Source organism: Trachypithecus francoisi, unplaced genomic scaffold, assembly GCF_009764315.1.
Source record: "Trachypithecus francoisi isolate TF-2019V2 unplaced genomic scaffold, Tfra_2.0 Lachesis_group0, whole genome shotgun sequence".
Taxonomy (NCBI): domain Eukaryota; kingdom Metazoa; phylum Chordata; class Mammalia; order Primates; family Cercopithecidae; genus Trachypithecus; species Trachypithecus francoisi.
Window position 1 is genome coordinate 122608390 of NW_022681453.1, and position 19702 is coordinate 122628091.

The 19702-nt window shown below is 37.9% G+C and overlaps 2 protein-coding genes across 4 annotated transcripts in view; one reads left to right on the top strand and one right to left on the bottom strand.

Moving 5' to 3' along the window:
* NAALADL2 (N-acetylated alpha-linked acidic dipeptidase like 2) overlaps nucleotides 1–19702 on the top strand; it is a 967958-nt gene that overhangs the window by 897927 nt on the left and 50329 nt on the right. For all 3 annotated transcript variants that reach the window (XM_033211735.1, XM_033211737.1, XM_033211736.1), the window contains one exon: nucleotides 3608–3701. In XM_033211735.1, the coding sequence (XP_033067626.1) occupies nucleotides 3608–3701 (94 nt within the window). The remainder of the gene's footprint in view (nucleotides 1–3607; nucleotides 3702–19702) is intronic.
* Nucleotides 16959–19169, bottom strand: LOC117083749 (SRSF protein kinase 2-like). Its single transcript, XM_033211738.1, is given in 3 exon segments — nucleotides 16959–17394; nucleotides 17397–19070; nucleotides 19073–19169. Coding segments are annotated over 3 exon segments (1944 nt in total). The 5' UTR covers nucleotides 19155–19169; the 3' UTR covers nucleotides 16959–17206.

Genomic DNA, 19702 nt, shown 5'->3' on the forward strand with positions numbered 1-19702 from the left:
TCATGAGACTCATTCACTGTCACAAGAACAGTATGGGAAAGACCTGCCGCCAAGATTCAGTCATCTCCTACTGGGTCCTTCCCACAACATGTGGGAAGTATGGGAGCTGCAAGACGAGATTTGGATAGATTTGGATGGGAACACAGAGCCAACCCGTATCATTGCACCCCTGACCCCTCCCAAATCTCATATCTTCACATTTCAAAACCAAACATGCCTTCCCAACAGTTCCCCAAAGTCTCAACTCATTTCAGCATTAACTCAAAAGTCCATAGTCCAAAGTCTCATCTGAGACAAGGCAAGTCCCTTCCACCTATGAGCCTGTAAAATCAAAAGCAAGTTAGTTACCTCTTAGATACGATGGGGATACAGGCATTGGGTAAATACAGCCATTACAAATGGGAGAAATTGATCAAAACACAGGGGCTACAGGCTCCGTGCAAGTCCAAAATCCAGCAGAGCAGTCAAGTGTTAAAGTTCTAAAATGATCTCCTTTGACTCCATGTCTCACATCCAGGTTATGCTGATGCAAGAGGTGGGTTCCCACGGCTTTGGGAAGCTCTGCCCATGTGGCTTTGCAGGGTATAGACCCCCTTCTGGCTGCTTTTACTGGCTGGTGTTGAGCATCTGTGGCTTTTTCAGGTACACAGTGCAAGCTACCGGTGGCTCTACCATTCTGGAGTCTGAGGATGGTGGCCCTCTTCTCACAGCTCCACTAGGTGGTGCCCCAGTAGGGACTCTGTGGGGGCTGTGACTCTACATTTCTTTTTTGCACTGCCCTAGTAGAGTTTCTCTATGATGGCCTCACCCTGCAAACATTTTTGCTTGGGCATCCAGGCATTTCCATACACCTTATGAAATTTAGGCAGAGGTTCCAAACCACAATTCTTGACTTCTGTGTACCCACAGGACCAATACCATGTGGAAGCTACTAAGACTTGATTGAGGCTTCCACCCTCTGAAGCAACAGCCTGAGTTGTTCGTTGGCCCCTTTTAGTCAAGGATGGAGCAACTGGGACTCAGAGCACCAAGTCCCCAGACTGAACACAGCAGAGGGACCCTGGGCCTGGCCCACAGAACGATTTTTTACTCTAAAACCTCCAGGCTTGTGATGGGAGGGGCTGCCGCAAAGGTCTCTGACATGCCCTGTAGACATTTTCCCCATTGTCTTGATGATTTAACATTTGGCTCCTTTTTACTTGGACAAATTTCTTCAGCTGCCTTTAATTTCTCCATAGAAAATGGGATTTTCTTTTCTATCGCATTGTCAGGCTGCAAATTTTCCATACTTTTATGGTCTGTTTCCCTTTTAAAACTGAATGCCTTTATCAACACCCAAGTCATCTCTTGAATCCTTCTCTGCTTAGAAATTTCTTCTACCAGATACCTTAAATCATCTCTCTCAAGTTCAAAGTTCCACAAATCTCTAGGACAGAGGCAAAATGCCACCCATCTCTTTGTTGGAACATAACAAGAGTCACCTTTGCTCCAGTTCCCAACAAGTTCCTTATCTTTATCTGAAACCACCTCACCCTGGATTTCATTTTCTCTATAATTGTCAGCATTTTGGTCAAAGTCATTCAACAAATCTCTATGGAGTTGCAAACTTTCCCACATTTTTCTGTCTTTTTCTCAGTCCTCCAAACTGTTCCAACATCTACCTATTTCCCAGCTCCAAAGTTGCTTCCACATTTTCAGGTATCTTTTCAGCAGTCCCACTCCTGGTACCCATTTATTGTATTAGTCTGTTTTCATGCTGCTGATAAAGACATACTGAAGACTAGGCAATTTACAAAGGAAAGAGGTTTAATGGAAAACTCACAGTTTCACGTGGCTGGGGAAAGCTCACCATCATGGCGGAATACAAGGAGGAGCAAGTCACATCTTTCAAGGATGGTAGCAGGAAAAAAGAGAGCAGGGAAACTCCCATTTTTAACACCATCAGATCTTGTGAGACACATTCACTATCACAAGAACAGCATGGGAAAGATATACCCCCATGATTCAGTCATCTATTACCAGGTCCCTCCCATAACACATGGGAATTATGGGAGCTACAAGATGAAATTTGGGTGGGGACACAGAGCCAAACCGTATCAAAGTTTAAATGGAATTTGCACCTTGTTGAATATATATATTTGGATATGTAACAGAATAATTTCCTTGTAAATTATATCTTTTATGCGTTGTGTCTCAAGTTAGTGTGCTAATTTCCCCTGTGTGGTTTCACAAGACAATGTTTTTCATTCACTAACCACATTTCATAGTGCATTAATAATATCAACACGGTCACATTTCCCTGTGTGCTGCCTTCAGGGTTATGAGAGATGTAGGGACATTCCTTAAGTCCAGGTAAATATTAAATATCACTTATGAGAGAGAGAGAGAGAGAGAGAGATAACAATGGCACTTTCTGTCAGCCCTAAGGTCCTTTGGGATGTGTATGAATGCCTATGACTTGTTCAGCCTGTTAAGCAGATGCTAGTTCAGCTGTAGTGCATGTGTCAATATTCAGACAGTTTTGGGGTGGGGTCATGGGGGAATTATGCATTTATAAAAATTACAGATATGAGCTTTGGGGATGCCTTTTAAAATCTGTATTTATTTTAAGCATTGATCTCAAAGATGTATTAATACTATTAGTTTCGATTATAGAAAGTTATAAAAATTAAAAAAGCAATTAGGAATAGAATAAAAGCATGAAGGAAAATCGTATCTAAGATTTTGAAGAAGTGTTATTGGAAGCCAAATGTGAAGATCTACCAGTGAAGACACACCAACAAAGAGTCTGTTACAGATTGGGAGGCTTTCCTAAGGAAGTTTAGAAGACAGGAGGAAGACAATTCATATCAGAGTTGTTCTTTTTACTGGAGGGTATAATACAGAAGTTACAATCACTGGCTACAGATATCAACATACAGGTTACAATGTCTGCATACAAGACAATTGGCAAAACTTCCTGATTCTGAAACAAATCAGCAAAACTTCACAATTCAAACACAAATCAGCATCCTTTTCAATGTCGTTACGTTATGCATTCATCAGTATGTAATTTGGGGAACTCAGAAAAAAATTCTTTACTCGGTGACAGGATGTTACCATAAATCACAAAACAAGTAACTTGGAAGCCTGTTTACCTTCAAAGTAAACTGCCAAATGTGGCCTGTAGGTTATCAAATAAAATAGATCAATCATTAATTTTGTCTGAAGTTTTCCTTAGTCCAATAGCCAGGCATTGATTTTCAGATGCTCCTCTCTACTGTTTGTTTGATCATGTGATATTATGAACTGTAAGGAATTATTTAAAGTCTAAATATTACAATTCTTTCAGTTAGGGAAGCCATTTCTTAATATTTCAGCTCACAAAAGGAATGATATATTTCTTTATGCTATTCTGAGACATGAAAAAGAACTGAGGACTTTTTATTTATAGAAAGATAAAATTAAATAAAGATTTAAAAGAAAAAGAGATTTTATAAAACTATATTATTCCTGTGTGTTTTTGCTCCTCTAGATGTATAAAAATACCTGAAATAATGAAAAACAAACAAATGAAAACTCCTGATTACTGAATGCTAGTATTTTCTTTTTCCTTTTTTTCTTTCAGCTCTCAGGAGAAGTGATTTTGCAAATTGCCAACGAACCTGTTCTGCCCTTTAATGCAATTGATATAGCTTTAGAAGTTCAAAACAACCTTAAAGGTAATTTTCCTTTGAATTGTAGTAATTTTACCAATGAAACATTGTTCAACTAATTTTCAACAAGAAATGGATGAAGTCGTCAATGATCTTACTAGCTATGGCAATGCTGTCCTTCCTGGAGAGGATGATCCTGGGAAGGGCCTGGAAGAATTTTAGCTTTCAATCAACAAAAATGAGATGCACGTATATGTAAGCATAAAGGAGAATATCAGATTTTAAAGGATGGCCCATCTATTTTATCAAAGAGATTTATAATTCTAAGTTTCTGTTATTATTTACAGGTCTCATATAGAATAATATAGTTCAATGATCCATTTTTTTTTTTAACGTCGTACCTAACAGTCAATCAGTTCAAACAAGACTGGTCCAGAAGTTTCTCTTTTGGAGTTGGTTTCTGTGTGGTATGGGCTCCATTCCATTTGACTGAGATATTGGCTCAGAACTTAGATCAAAGATGATAAAGAAGAAACCAGGCAATGATTTCTGAATCTCTATTTCAGTTCCTTCATGTTTGGTGATATCTCTCTCAGCAAAATTCTCACCCCACCCTAATAATTACCTTCATTTCCCCTTCATCTACATACAAATCTTTCAATTAGGCTCCTAATTTGTCTTCATTAACCAAATGCAAAGGTCAGTATTGTGATTAAAGATTTCACCCGCCTCCTCTTTGAGTCACACATCTTCCTAAACAGATCTTTAATGAGTCATTTGTGGACAACTATTTCTCAATGAAAAAGTCAGTATTTTAACTGTAGAGCTGAAGCAGTAATCCTTTGAAAATGGATCATTCTAAAAAGCCCAATATTTCCAATAGCTGAAAATTTAATCTTTCTCTCTTTTTTTTTTTTTTGATATGGAACCTCACTCTCTGTTGCCCAGGCTGGAGAGCAATATGAGGCTAGAATTATATGATTAATTATTAATCTGGTTTGTGTGGATGATTAAGGACCCTTTCAACATCTGAAGAAAATTATTATCCTTCTCTACAGAAAGTTAAATGTATACAAACATTTTTGCATGTAATCCCCATGGACTTCACATCTCCTGAATCAAGTTTTTCATTCATTTACAAATATTTATGAAACAAACAAACAAAACAAAAGCAAACAGCAGCTAGATAAGTAACCAAAATTAAAATCCCTGCTCCTAAGAAACATATCTACATATTCTCATAGTGGAAGAAAATTAGCATAAATAAAAGCAAATCTGAAAATAGTATTATGCTCAAACTAATACCAATCACAAAATGCCATAATATTAATTACTTTGATACAAATTTGCATTCCCAAAATAAATGTCATAGCAGAACATAGCAGTTATATCCAGAGTATGTTGGAGAGCTCTGACCTGAGAATGTAAATTTTGGATTCATCGTAGATGAAATTACCAGGGGATTGCATGTAGAGTACAGAAAAGCTCTAAGACTTTTGAGGCACTCCTACCTTTAGAAACTGGGATAAAAGGTAAAATTATAGAAGGAGACCAAGGAGGAGTGGCCAAAAAATAGTAGAAAAACAAGTGAATCTTATAACCAGAGGCTGAGTGGATAAAATATTTCAAAGAGGAAGTAATCAACTGTATCAACTGCTGGTAATGGGTAAAGAAAAGGATAACAGAAAATTGACTACTGGATTTAGCAATGTGGAAGTCGTTGATGATCTTAACAAAACCATTTTAGAAGATTAGTATAAGCAAAAGCTGGATTAGAAGGCATTTGAAATAAAATGAGATATAATAAATTGGGGATATGTGGTGGTGTCAGAGGCATTTGAACCAGAATGACTCCACCTTGAGTGAGGGCTAGTGACTCCACCACACCTTGAGTGAGGCTGGGACTTGTTAGGGCCACATGCCCGGAAAGTTAGGCATTCCTACTCTCTTGATGTTTATGGTGAAAGGAACAGATTGATAATGTTTACTCAACAGACCCAGACTTGGGAGTGTTCCAATATCACGATATCTTGAGAACAAAGGCATTCCTAATTTTGCTTTAAAGACAACAGTATTGATTCTTGCAAAATATAGTAATTAAGAAAATTAATCCTTTATCACAAACCCTTGTAGCAGAGCACATCCCCCCATGATCTTTTTTATCCTGTATATAAACAAGCATTGTACCTAGGGCAGACATGTTCCTCCTCTTACTTTAGGAAATGTCCTGCTCTGTCTATGGAGTAGCTGTTCCTTCACCACTTTACTTTCTTTTTTTTTTTTTCTAGCCTTTCATTGTTGTTGAATGATTTTACCTCTCTAGTTTCTTTCTTTTTTTTTTTTTTAGTGTAAAATTCTTTTTTTTTCTTTTATTTATTTATTTATTTATTTTTATTATACTTCAAGTTCTAGGGTACATGTGCATAACGTGCAGGTTTGTTACATATGTATACTTGTGCCATGTTGGTGTGCTGCACCCATCAACTCGTCAGCACCCATCAATTCATCATTTATATCATGTATGACTCCCCAATGCAATCCCTCCCCCTTCCCCCCTCCCACTTTACTTTCTTAATAAACTTGCTTTTGATTTGCACTGTGGACTCGCCCTTAATTTTTTCTTGTATAAGATCCAAGAATCCTCTCTTGGGGGTCTGGATGGGAACCCCTTTCCTGTAACAGTGATATAGGTGGTAAAAAAAAAAAAATATGGAGTCAAGGAAGTGTAGCATGTTTTTATTTTGTTGACAGTGATCTAGTGGAGAGGTAAAATTTGCTGACAGAAGAGAGTAAAGGGAGAATCACTGGACTAGTTTTCTTAAGTTGGGGAAGCACAAGGATTGAAGACTTTGCATTAATTAGGAACTGTCATAGTCCATTCAGGCAGTTATAAGAAAATACCATAGATTGGATGGCTTATTAACAACAGTAATTTATTTCTTACAATTCTGGAGGCTGAGATAACCAAGATCAAGACATCAGCAGTTTTGCTGTTTGGTGCGGGTTCATTTCTGGCTTCAGAGTTGGCCATCTTTTTGCTATTAACATGGTAGAAGGGTTGAGGGAGCGGTCTTGTGTTTCTTTGAAAAGGGTACTAATTTAATTTTTTAGGGTTCTGGCCTCACGAACTAATCAATTCTAAAAGATTCCACCTCCTAATACCATCATTTCAGGAGTTAGATTTAAATATATGAATTTTGGGGGGACATAACATTCGACCAAAGCAGGAACACAGTAGTCCATCCGTGAAAATGTGAAGGGAGGCAGAATACACAGCAGATGGGTAACCTTGGTGTTGGGGTTCCTTGGCAAGTTTCTTTAGATTAGAAAAGCATAAAATAACTGTTTTTTTTTAGGAGGGTAAGAAAGTGAAAAATGATGAAAATATAAGCTTTTGGGGGCAGCATTAAGAGCCTAGAAGAGATACATATTATAAATTAGATAATTCAGCATAATTTTGGATTTTTTCCAGCCTTCAGAGGGGCATGCAAATATAGAGGAGAAAAAATTTCTTTCCTCACTTATCACTAGGTTGATGGTTGAGATGCCTATAACAAAAGACACATTAACAAGTGTGAACTCAAAATATCTAAGATAGGTCTCAGTCCACTTAGAAAGTTTATTTTTTCAACATTAATGATGCACCCATGACACAGACTCAGACATCAATTTATGTATGTAATATACGTACATTGGTTTGTTACAGAAAGGCGGGACCACTTGAAGGAGGGAGGGGACTTCCAGGTCATAGGTAGAGAAGACACAAAAAGTTACAATCTTTTTAGTTTCTGATTAACCTTTCACTCAATAAACAATTTACAGGAATAATCACTTATGCCTTAGTCTGGTTTAGTGAAAAAGTAGGGCAAGGGCAGCGATCAGATACGCATTTGTCTCATGTGAGCAGAGGGATGACTAAGTTCTGTCTCTCCTTTGTCCACAAGGAATTTCCTTGTAAGGGAGGCATGTAGCTTTTTTCCGGTCTTTATAGATACATATGTAGGAATAGAATGGGAGGCAGGTTTGCCTGACACAGTTCTCAGCTTGCCTTTCCCCTTTGGCTTAGTGATTTGAATGTCCTGAGATTTATTTTCCTCTCACACAAGAGAAAGGCATGCGAATTTACGTCAGTTTTGCATGACACAGGAGCCTTCAGAAACAAAGACCCAAAGAAAGAGGGAAATGTGTGTACTTTTATGCTAAGTTTGATGAAGAGTTCAGAAGTATGATTAGAAGAAAAAAAGATATGATCTAATTGTAATAAGTTGGGGGAATTTAATAAGATTTCTGTTCAGATTATTCTCAGTGTCTCTATCTCTTTGAGGACAAGTATGTTTCTTTTCTCCAGGTGTAGGGAGGGTGTCTCTGGAATAAAAGTTTTGTCTTACTTCAGAGGAAGGTCAGACAAATCTTTTTTTTTTTTTTTTTTTTTTTCAGACAGAGTTTCGTTCTCGTTGCCCAGGCTGTAGTGCAGTGTTGCGGCGCAATCTCAGCTCACTGCAACCTCTGCCTCCTGAGTTCAAGTGATTCTCCTGCCTCAGCCTCCCAAGTAACTGGAATTACAGGCATGCACCACCACACCTGGCTAATTTTTATATTTTTAGTAGAGATGGGGTTTCACCATGTTGGCCAGGCTCTCCTTGAACTCCTGATCTTAGGTAATCCACCTGCCTTGGCCTCCCAAAGTACTGGGATTACAGGCATGAGCCACCATGACCGGCCCAGATAATTCTTTTATGGCCTGCTTCAGGGGAGAGGGCCAGGAGAAGGTCAAAGACAGCATCTTGCTTCTATTGCTTCCTCAATTGCAAGGTGCCATATTTTAGGGTAGGGTGTCCTAAACCCTATTACAGGCATAGAACAGGCAGAGTTGTGTTTAACCAGGGCTAGACCTTTTCTGTGAGAAGGACAATGAACTGCATAGGATGAAGAAAACTGGATGTACATAAAGGATGTATGTAATGAATGCATTATGGTGGACTAAAGTGTTGTAACTGGGGTTGGAATAAAGTGAGGTTACGAAGGGAGTGAAGGCTAGTGAAAAGGAGGTAGGACCAACAGACTTCATGTCACGATGAGACTGAAGAATTGACAACACGTGAGCTGACGAGGCAGGAGGTGGTAGTCAGCAAGTTGGATTTGTGAAAATGAGGTCATAGAGTGCAGACACTGGTAAGGACAGTGTCCAGGCCAGTGTATGACCATGAGAGTGTGGTACGTGGTTGCTAGAAGAAAACAGGCTAAAGAAAAGAGAGTATCTCTATGTGGATATTGAAATTGCAAATAATTAAAAGTTGTATAAGAGTGAGTGATGATGAGTCAGGAGATAAAAATCTTCAAAGAATGAGTAGTGATCTAGAAACACCTTATATTATTCTTCTAGGGTTGGTGGTTCAAAAGCACAGGGTGAAAGAGCACTGCTGCCTACGAGAGCTAAAATGCAAGTGATATCATTATGGGAGAACCAGATTTCGATTAAAGCAAGAAGGGAAAGAAAATATTCTCAGAATAGGCCAGGGAAATTAATAACTCTTTCTTTAATAGTTATATCTAAGTGTATGTCATCACAGGAGGAACAAAACAAAACAGAACAACAACGATTCTATGGAGACTTTCACTCCAAGCCAGACACCACTATATCTAGATGAATCTGTCCCTAAAATCCAAGGTTCTCAAATGGATGATCCGGAGTACTTTGGCTTCTTACAGTTATATCAGACTTCTGCAAAAGATGAAGAATGTTTTCTTTGGTTGTTGGTTGTTGTATGTGCTTAGTTTTTTTTGGATGTGAAATTCTTTGGGTCTTCCTGTCACTTTCACTCAGAAAGATGAGGCCAGACTTGAGATGTGTCCATGTTAGAAAAATCAAAGCAAAGCAAAACAAAATGTAACCAAACAAAATAGGCCAAAAAATTATTTTACCATGTCCTGTGTGTTCGATAAAATTAATATAAATTTACACCTGTAAACTACGCATTTTTGTATTTTACTTTTTGTGACTTAAAATAATCATGGTCAAAGATTATTCAAATATTTGCTAAATTGTAGGCATCAGTTCTATTTTAGTTATAACTTACTTCTAAAAATGGAATACAGTAAAGGTCTAATGTGTGAATAATGGAAACCACTTATCAACACCTAAATAAATATTGCAGTTTTAATTTTAGCTACAATGCTAGATAAGTTCATTAGCTAAACAGAACTCTTGTACTGTGTTAAATGAAACATAGAATTTTCCTGCTTAATACAAGCTTAAATTGTTGATATTTTTCTTATTTTTATGAGAGTTCACAGTGATTACTCTTAAATTCTCAATTACAGTGAAAAAAAAAAGTGACCTTCAAGGCTGAACTATAAAATACTGTTTCTCCTTACTGCAAACAGTATAAATACGAAGGTCTCTGAAACCCAATTGCATTTTCAGTGGTGTAATTTTTACCACTTGACAACCGGCCATCTTGCTTATTTATTACACTAGTTTACAGTAGCAGCAGACCATTCTCAACCATTCTCACAACCACCAGAAAGAAGGATAATTTACCAGCGAATAATTTGTTTGGGTTGATTTATTGGATGGTTCTTGAAAGCTCATTTTGACTGAGTGACCTTGGCTCTTAATATTTGGTCAATGCCAAGCACATAATGGAGAATGAATATTTATTTGTGATATATGGAGATATAGTATAAATAGTGATGGATAAGATAGTTGATATACTTCAGATGAATCAATACTTGTGACAAAAAATAAATCCAATTTTCCTCTGGTATCCATGGAGAATTGGTTCTCAAATACCAAAATCCATAAATGTTCAAGTTCTTCATGTAAAATGGTGTAGTATTTGCATATAACCTGTGCACATCCTCTAACACACTTTAGATCATCTCTAGATTACTTATAATATCTAATTCAATGTAAATGCTATGGAAATAGTTGTTATACTGAATTGCTTAGGAAATAATGACAAGAAAAAACAGTCTGCATATGACAGTACATAAACCATTTTTTTCACAAGTATTTTCAATCTACAGTTGCTAACTATATGTCCAAAAATTGCATTTAGAATGCAATGATACTACTTTGCAGGGACAGAGGAAGGTATCAAAAACAAACAAAATACAACCCTACCCTTGAACCTTAGAGCAGACTAAAGAGTAAGTGCATAATAATCTTACTAAATTTGCTGTTTCTCACCTTATCCACTTCTTAATGTCTAAAACAGCACTTTAAAACAATTAATGTCTGTGTAATTCTGATGTTTCTTGCTTAATATATGCTATTTTTCTTCATCAGATTTCTTAAATGGCATTATCATAAAGACTTCATATGGCTAAATAAAGTAAAAGTCATTTTCATTTGATCTAGCTATGTACGCATTTATTTAGTGCAAGCCAGACTCAGCAGGAAACATAATTTTGAACTCTGTGGCTTATTGCCACCTCCTGATTATCTCACTAAATGTAAAATAGTTGCTGGCAGCATTTCCTCCTGTTATTTGAATAACTGACAATGAGAATTTGGTCTGACTTTTTTCTTTTTTTTATTAACTCTGATAATTCATTAGCGTCAATCACTTCATTTTTGAAGAAAGGATAGTATTTCAAGGTGATGATCACACTAAGGAAAGCATTCTGTGTCCTGTTAGATTTGTAGTTTCAATTTTTAAGTGTTACTTTTTTTTTGTTTTTTTTTTTAACAGTTGCAAGTGATTGAGATCTATCGCATATGTTTTCTCTTTCTGAAAATAAAAAGTGAGTTTCCCAACCAGCAAAATTAAGTTATACACTATATAGATTGCATGATTCTATTTCAATTTTGATTTAATTACTATCAATTCCAGCTCTGGACTGTCCAGTAGATAGTGAAGTACACTGGGTCCTCAATCCTGTCCCCTCCCTCAGAAGTCCAAGGCAGCCTGACTAAAATCCAGACAGTTCCAATAAAAGATTTTGTTCTCATGGGAATTCTGCATCATGTTAGATTTCTAGCAGTTTGACCTGAGCTGGCATTTCTAAAGCTTAACTTTTTCATTTGACAAGGACTTCAACTCTAAAACATTAAATGAAAAGTATCTTATCTTGTTTGCTCAAATAAATAGAGAAATTTAATAAAAGGTTAGCCATCTACTGGAGGCAAGTGCCTAAAACTACATTTAGTCTCAATCCCCATTACATTTTTATATAGATGGTTCCAGGAATTCTCTCAAATGCCAAAATCCATGAATGCTCAAGTTCTTAATAAACAATGGTGTAGGATTTGCATATGACCTGTGCACATCCTCTAACACACTTCAGATCATGTCTAGATTACTTATAATATCTAATGCAATGTAAATGCTATGGAAATAGTTGGCATACTGATTTGGTAATCCACACTTAGTTCAAAAAAGTATTTGAGGCAACTGGCTCTTTAAGTCTGATTGTCTCCCCATTGTCAGAGTATGTCTTCAAAACTAGTTTTTCTTTCTCACCATTTCTCTTTGAACTCATATTTATTATCACCTAATGTCCCTTAATTATTATCATAAGCATGTTGTTCCTTTTTTCCTTTTGTTTATCTTCTGTCTCACAATTTGTTGCTATTCACATGGCTTCCCATTGTGATCATCATTTCCTTCTCCAATCTGAGTACTTCATCCAAATTCCTTTGAAGTTTTCTTCTGAGTTACCTACATTTTATATGTGACACTACATTGATTGAAATTGATGAATAACTTATTTTTCCAATTCTCCCATCATAGTAATGGCCTATTCTATTGTAACCTTTTTTTTTCCTAAGGTGTATTTTTAGGATAAAACCTGTGCCCATGACAGAATAGTGCCATAATCCATTATGCTATGAGTGTTGCCTCACTGGCAGACTTTTTAAAATGTTTGTTGGTTTCTTTGTTTGTGTAAAGATACTTTTAATCTTGGCTTGTAACAGAACATAAAGTACCCTTGCCTTGATGTTGATTAATTTTATTTAAGCCTTTTTTTCTTTTTCAGTTTCCTGTTGTAGCCAATATACAATTAGACTCACATGTGATATTAAATACGCAATTTCAACTTTCTGCCTCAGGAGAATGATAGGAATAAACTCCACCTAAATTTAATTCATTCAGGAATGTTTTTGCTCATATTTCCCAAGCAGCCGGTAGCCAGATCATGTAGTCACAAATATAATACACTGACAACATAGGTCACAAAAGAGCCCATGGTAATATTTCTGCAACAAATGGACAGACAATTTAGGGAACCCACTGCATGCAATGAGTTGAAAGTCTTGCTAGATTTGCATCTGCATTGGCTGCCTGGATTATTGGATAATCTTTAGAATGCAGGAATATGTTGCTTATTTTGTTTTAAAGTAACCAGTCTAATCCTTCTAAACCTATCACTTTGGCATCTTTGCAATAAGATTTCTGTTTTACTCAGTTTAGCTATAATTACCCATTATTTTCTGGCATATTTCACCCTTAAATAATATCTTTTTATCTATTCATTATAAAATCTATGTTAGATTATTTGAGTATCAATAGTGCAATCGCTCTCACATTTTTTCACTACCTGAGTTGTTTGTTTAACATCTTTAAATCACCAGCTGAGATGATTCATTGTGATTCATACTAAAAAAAGCAGCATGAAGAATAGAAAATGTATGATAAAAAGGACTGCGTTGACTCTGGCTGAAATCATATTGGCAATTTCTTTTCTTTTCTTTAGTGATACCACAAGATATTTTTAAGATGACATTAGGTAACATACATTTTCCCCCCAAATAATCTTCTACTCTTTTAACCACTGTATTATGCAGAACATAAATCATACTTTCTCTTGTCACTACAAGTCAGTGAAGTCTAAGCTATGATTGTGCAATTGTTAGCACCTTTAAAACTGTGGTAAGCTCATCCACAGGATAATAGGTTCTGGGAAATACTATTAAAGAAAAAGGCTACATTTGTTTGATACAAAAATGTTGTTTTAGAGGATGACCAGTACATTTCACTTTTAATTTAAAATAAAATTGAGTACACCTTTAAAAATACAGCCAAAAAAAAAAAAAAAAAAAAAAACAACAACCGAAAAATTGAAGTAAACTAAAATTTAAAACTTGTTGGAGTATGAAAGTCCAAAGAGATCATAATAATAAGCAGTAAAATCACTCTTTAGAACAGGAAAATTATAGGCTGGGCATGGTGGCTCATATCTGTAACCCCATCACTATAGGAGGCTAAGACAGGAGGATCACTTGAGGCTAGGAGTTCAAGGTGAACCTGGACAAAAGAGTAAGACTCCATCTCTGAAAGAAAACTTTAAAAATTAGCTGGACATGGTTGTGCAAGCCTTTGGCTGTAGATACTTGGAAGGTTGAGGTAGAAGGATCTCTTGAGCTCAGGAGATCGATGCTGCAGTGAGCTGTGATTGTACTACTGTACTCCAGACTGGGAAACAGAGCCAGACCGGTCAAGAAAGAAAGGGAAGGGGAGGGGAGGGGTAGAGGGGGAGAGGAGGAGGGAGGGAGAGGGGAGGGGGTGGATGGGGAGGGGGAGGGGGACGGAGGGAGAGGGGAGGGGGACAGAGGGAGAGGGGAAGGAGAGGAGCGGGGAGGGGAGGAGGAGGGAAGGGAAAGTTTTAAATTTTTCCAGGAGGTTGGGGAACAAAGTAAATGCCCAGGAGTTTATGCTAAGTTGAAACTAATTGTCTTAGTTCATTTTGTGTTGCTAATAACAGAATACCCAAAACTGGGTAATTTATAAAGAACAAAAATTTATTTCTCACCATTTTGGAGGTTTGGAAATCTAAGATCAAGGAGCTGGCAGGTTCAGTGCCTGGTAAGGGCCCAGTTTCTTCTTGTAAGAAGGCTATATCCTTTGGAGGAGGGGAACACTGTTTCTCACATGGCAGAAGAGGGGAAAACAAAGAGAGAGAACCCACTCCTGAAAGCCACTTTCTAAAGGCATTAAACCCACCCATGAGAGTCGAGCCCCCAAAGCCTAATCACCTCTCAAAGGCTCCACCTTCCAGTGCCGTTACACTGACAATTAATTTTCAACATGAGTTTTGGAGAGAACGAACTTATCCATAGCATGCATCAAGCTATTGACTACCTCAGGTAAAATGTGGTTTGTGCTGATCCCAGGTTCTGGCAGGTAGCAGCATGTGTAAATTCAGTGGATACAGTCATTACTGTCGTTAATGGCCTAACCCAGAAGTCTTAGAAGCTTTAAGTGGATAGTGGATAAGCCATTATGAAATGACTTTGAGCTTGTGACATGCTGTTGGAAGGTGTTTTAGGATACTGTATCAAGGGTCCTCAGAAGGAATAAGATTTCTGGGAAGAAGTTTCTCACTTTAGAGGCTACTCCACGAAGCTCCAGATAGTGTGTTAAGTTCCTTGCATTTGTTATAATATTTTAACTTACTCTAGCTCAATGAGCTGAGCTGAGGATTAAGTCCAATTTAGAGATTAAGACACTGAGCCTCAGAGGAGTTTGTGTCTTAACCAGATGTATAATTAGTGGGAGAATTGGGGCTTGAATCTAGGTCTATCAGATTCCAAATCCCCTCAGCCTCTCTGCTACACCACACTGCCTCATGAACTGTCTTGAGGGCAGGATGCTGCAGGATGATGGTTGGCTAGAAGGCAAAAGATTCCCTGAGTAGAAGGCATTTATTTTCCCCAGAACATCTTAGAGTCTTTCCTGAATTGACTGGCCTAGATCTCACTATCTATTTTGGTATCTATTGACTAACATTTCTCTCTCTCTTCTTCTCTCCCTGCCTCCCTCTCTCTCTCCTTCCCTCTTTCTTCCTCTTTAATTAATATTAATACTTCTTACAATATCCAGCTCCATTCTTTCCATAACAAGCCAGAAAAATGGGAGGATTTGGGTTAGAGGTAGATTCATCCTCTAGAATAGTGAGGACTAAGGGATGAGGATGGAAAGACATTAATATTTTTTAAAAATGGAACACTCTCCCTCAGCTGCTTTAATATAGATAACATTCCATAATTTTCAAGAGTTCATTTAAGATGTCCTGGATTTTCAGGCAGTTTCATGATCTATCTCTCAAGGTTTACTTCTTCCCTGGACACTTGTCAGATCATTCTTATACACAACGAGCTCTTCAGTCATCCTCATGTGTATTTATTTCATGTGACACTTATTGTATAATTAGATGCATTTCTACCTAGATCAGGAATTTATTAAGATTAAAAATTTAATCTTACATATCTTTGCTTCTTTCTCAATACTTTCAGAATAACATACAAAATAGGACTCAGTAAATACCTACTGAACACAGGTATTTTACTTTGAGATGAGGGAAAACAGAACAAATGCAAACTATTTTTGTTTGAAATTTGCAAGTTCATTGCAGTTGTCTCAAATAATATCAAGATAGTTTCAGCAGATAGTCAACTACATTGTATTATATTAAGCTTGATTTTTAATATTTGCAATAAATCAGCATGTTCTACCATACTATAAAAATTTATTAATGGTTTGCTTTTCACCAGGAGCAATGATGTAAAAGAATCACTTTTTAAAGTTCACTGTTTAATTCCTTTATCCTTTATATTATTTCTTTCTTTGTTCTTCAGAAGTTTGAGATAGCAGCCCATGGGGAAAAATGGCACTCAATTTATAAGCACAGCAAAATAAAATTAGAAATCCTTATTAAAGTCTATATAAGAAGTAATATGGAATATGATACATTGGGTTGGGGGGGCACAGGTTGAAGAAGTGATAAAGAGTAACATCTCTGAGGAAAAAAAAAAAAATCAGTAAAGCTGTTACAGTACTTTTTCCATAACTTAAAAAAATGGGTTTGTAGTAACTTGTGTTTAATTTGTGTGCTCTAATAACACAAACTTGCATAAATAGTGATTCATACACTTAGAAACTTACATGATTATTTCTCCAAGGAACCTAAAGGACAGTAGTGGTAAGGAATTTATTCATGACCACACTGATAGCAATTAAGTAAACCAGACTGTAATCTATCTTTTGAATATCAAGTCCTTGGTCTGTAAACTCCATGTATATAATTTTAAACATAATTGTATTAATCATCTCTGAGAGAAATATCTAGTTTCCTGTTAATTTTCTTTGTTCAAATGTACTTATTATTTTTTAAACTTGAACTGTGAACAGCCTCAGTTTGTCCTCTTTTCTCTGAAATTCACCATGCATTAAGTAGAGTTTTATATAATCGTAGTTTTTATGGAGTTTTTGTAGGGCATATTTTATTTCAATTTAGTTTAATTTAACTTATCATTACACTAGCCTCTTTTCTTTTAAATATTTTTCTTTTTTTTCTTTTTTTTTTTTTTTTGATGCTGAGAGACATGTTATTGTTTCCAGAAGAAAATGGTCAGTAAACTACTTAGCTGAAGACAAAAGACTACCCTTCCCCCAGGATCACAGTGCACAAAAAGCAAAATGTCAAACAATAGTACCTCAAAGCAAAATAAAGGTCTGAGGATGAAGCCAGCTCACTTGTAATCCTGTTAAAGAATGAGAGTCACCGTTTAGGTCCAATGTACTGGGAACATTTGCTAGCTCAGAATGCAATATTGGTAGAATTTGCTAAGAATTCAACCAAGGATGCCGAAGGCATTCGCCAGCTGAGGCTCGTTTTTCTGGAACCATTTCTAACATCGGGATCAGGAAATCTGTAAACTGTGCAGCATCTTCATGGGGCCAGCCATACTTTTCCACAAGTACATCAAAGAGGCTCCAGGGCTTCAGCTTGGTGATGTGTCGCAGTTCTCCATACACGCCGTGCTCCAGATGTCCGCAGGGGTGCTGTACCCCGCTCCTATTAAAACCTCTATGGAGCGGTACTGACGCGTCTGGATGTCTTCCGTGAAGTGTTTATGCACCCAACAAGCGTTTCCCAGGTCAGCAATTTTTACTCTAATTTTATCTGCATTCCGTGGATCCAGGGGATTCACCAACAAGTCAGCCGCCCGGGTTTTTGCTTTTGGCAAATCCCCAGTACTGGAGGCTGAAACCATCCTGCTTCTGTCATGGGATGGACTGCTCTCCTCTTGCTCAGTAAGTGGTGATCCCTCAGAAAGCACAGAGCCGCAGGCCACAGGTTCTAAGGATCCAGAGAACAACGAGGTGGAAAACTCTGGGAACTGTGACTCGGGAATTTTATGTCGTCCATTTGGCAATTCACCGTTGAATTGTTCATAGGAGCTGCTATATGTGTAATCACTTTCTGCATTTGGCTCATCAAGATTATATTCCTCAGGATTTGGGCAGTCTTGTTCATCATCCTCTTCATCGTCCAGTTGCTGCTCCAGTGAGAATGGGCCATTCTCAATATGGCCATTGGTTTTAGGTGATTCTATCCACGTAGGGTCTATGTTCACAAGTTCCTGATCTACATCATCTTCATCTTTTTCAATGTTTTCTTTCTCAGCATCTTCTTTCTCTTCCTGGTCCTCAGCTTCACCATTGTCCTTTGCAGTCTCTGTCTCGGCCGCCTCCTCTAATCCTGTTGTTTTTAGTTTCACCTCTGGGCAGTATTCGCCATCCTGGTCATTGGAAGGCGCAGCTGAGGTGATGTTTTCTTCTATTATTTTCCTTTCAGCTTCTCGCTCCAGTTCTTCTATCTCCTGCAGGCGTTTCTCTAATAACTCAGCCTGCCTCTTCTGTTTCTTCTTCAGTTTTTTCTTTTTGTTTTTAGATATTTTTCCTATAGGTTTCTGCTGTGGAGCCGTACTCACTGCAGACCCTGAAGGAGGAGGAGCACCTGCTTTCTGCCACTCAGTGGCCTCAGTTGCCATTCTTCTCACATATGCATCATCCACACACATCAAGATGTTTTCCGGCTTTATGTCAGTATGAATGATCTTGCACTTACTGTGTAGATAATCTAACCCTTGAAGGACCTGTCGAATGATACTCTTCACACAACGTACTGGGAGGCCTTGATAGTTGGATTTGATGATCCACTTGAGGAGATGGTGGCCAAGCACTTCGAAGACCATACAGACATGTATCCCATTCATGCCTGAAATCTTGAAGTCGTCAATGAGCTGAACCACCATGTCTTTGTTTGGGTCACTGGGATCACTTTCTCGAACACATTTGAGCAATTTTATTTCATCCAAGGCTGTCTCCGTATAATGCTGGGCACTTTTTACAACTTTCATTGCAACAAATCTTTTCCCCTGCATATCCCAGCACAGCCAGACAGTAGAGAAGTGGCCCCATCCAAGCTTTCTAATAACATGATACCGGCCATTGAAGAGGTCTCCAATTTTCACTGGATGATAGCCACCTTTGCAGTAGTCCGCAGGGTCCTCTTGTTCCTCATCATCTGATCCCAGGATCTCCTCCTCTGGCTCCGGGGGTGTGGGGTCTGGCAAAGGTGGCGGTGGTGGCGGTGGTGGTGGAGGAGGAGGAACTAAAGGAGCTTTCTGTTGCGGCTCCGGCTTTTTCGGATGTTTCTCTCTTTTCGGCCTCCGCTTTCGGTGCTGAATGGCCAGCACCCGGCCGGTCGCGCAGCCCGCCGCTCCATGCGCCCTTCCTTGGCCGGCGCCTCCGCGGGTCTCGCACCACCTCTCTTCCCGCGGCCTCTTCTCTCCCTTTGCTCCCCTTCTCTCCTTGCATCCCCATGAGCGCCGGTTCCTCCTCTCCGGCGGGCGTGGAAAGGGCACACGACCAAAAGCTGGGAAACAATATTTTTCTTTTATTTTGCAATTATAATGGATTTTTAGTAAGAAAATAAAGGAAATAGCATTTGTTGATGCTTATTATGCACCAAACATCTCCCTGAATGATTTTGTAGACATGGTTTAATATAATAATACATTTCAAAAAAGACATCTCATCATTCACCATTCACTCAACAAATGTGTTAATAAATGACTACCATAAAACAGATATTGTGCTACAATCTGGGGATACAAAGAGAAATAAAATGTATTTTCTGATTATATAGGGTTCTTTCCAGTCAGAAAGAGTAGAGAGGGCAGATAAGGATCAAAATATTGCAGCTGCTATGATAAAAGTATGTAAGTTAATTATTTATTGATTAAATGGTAAAACTGTCACTTTTAGGTGCCA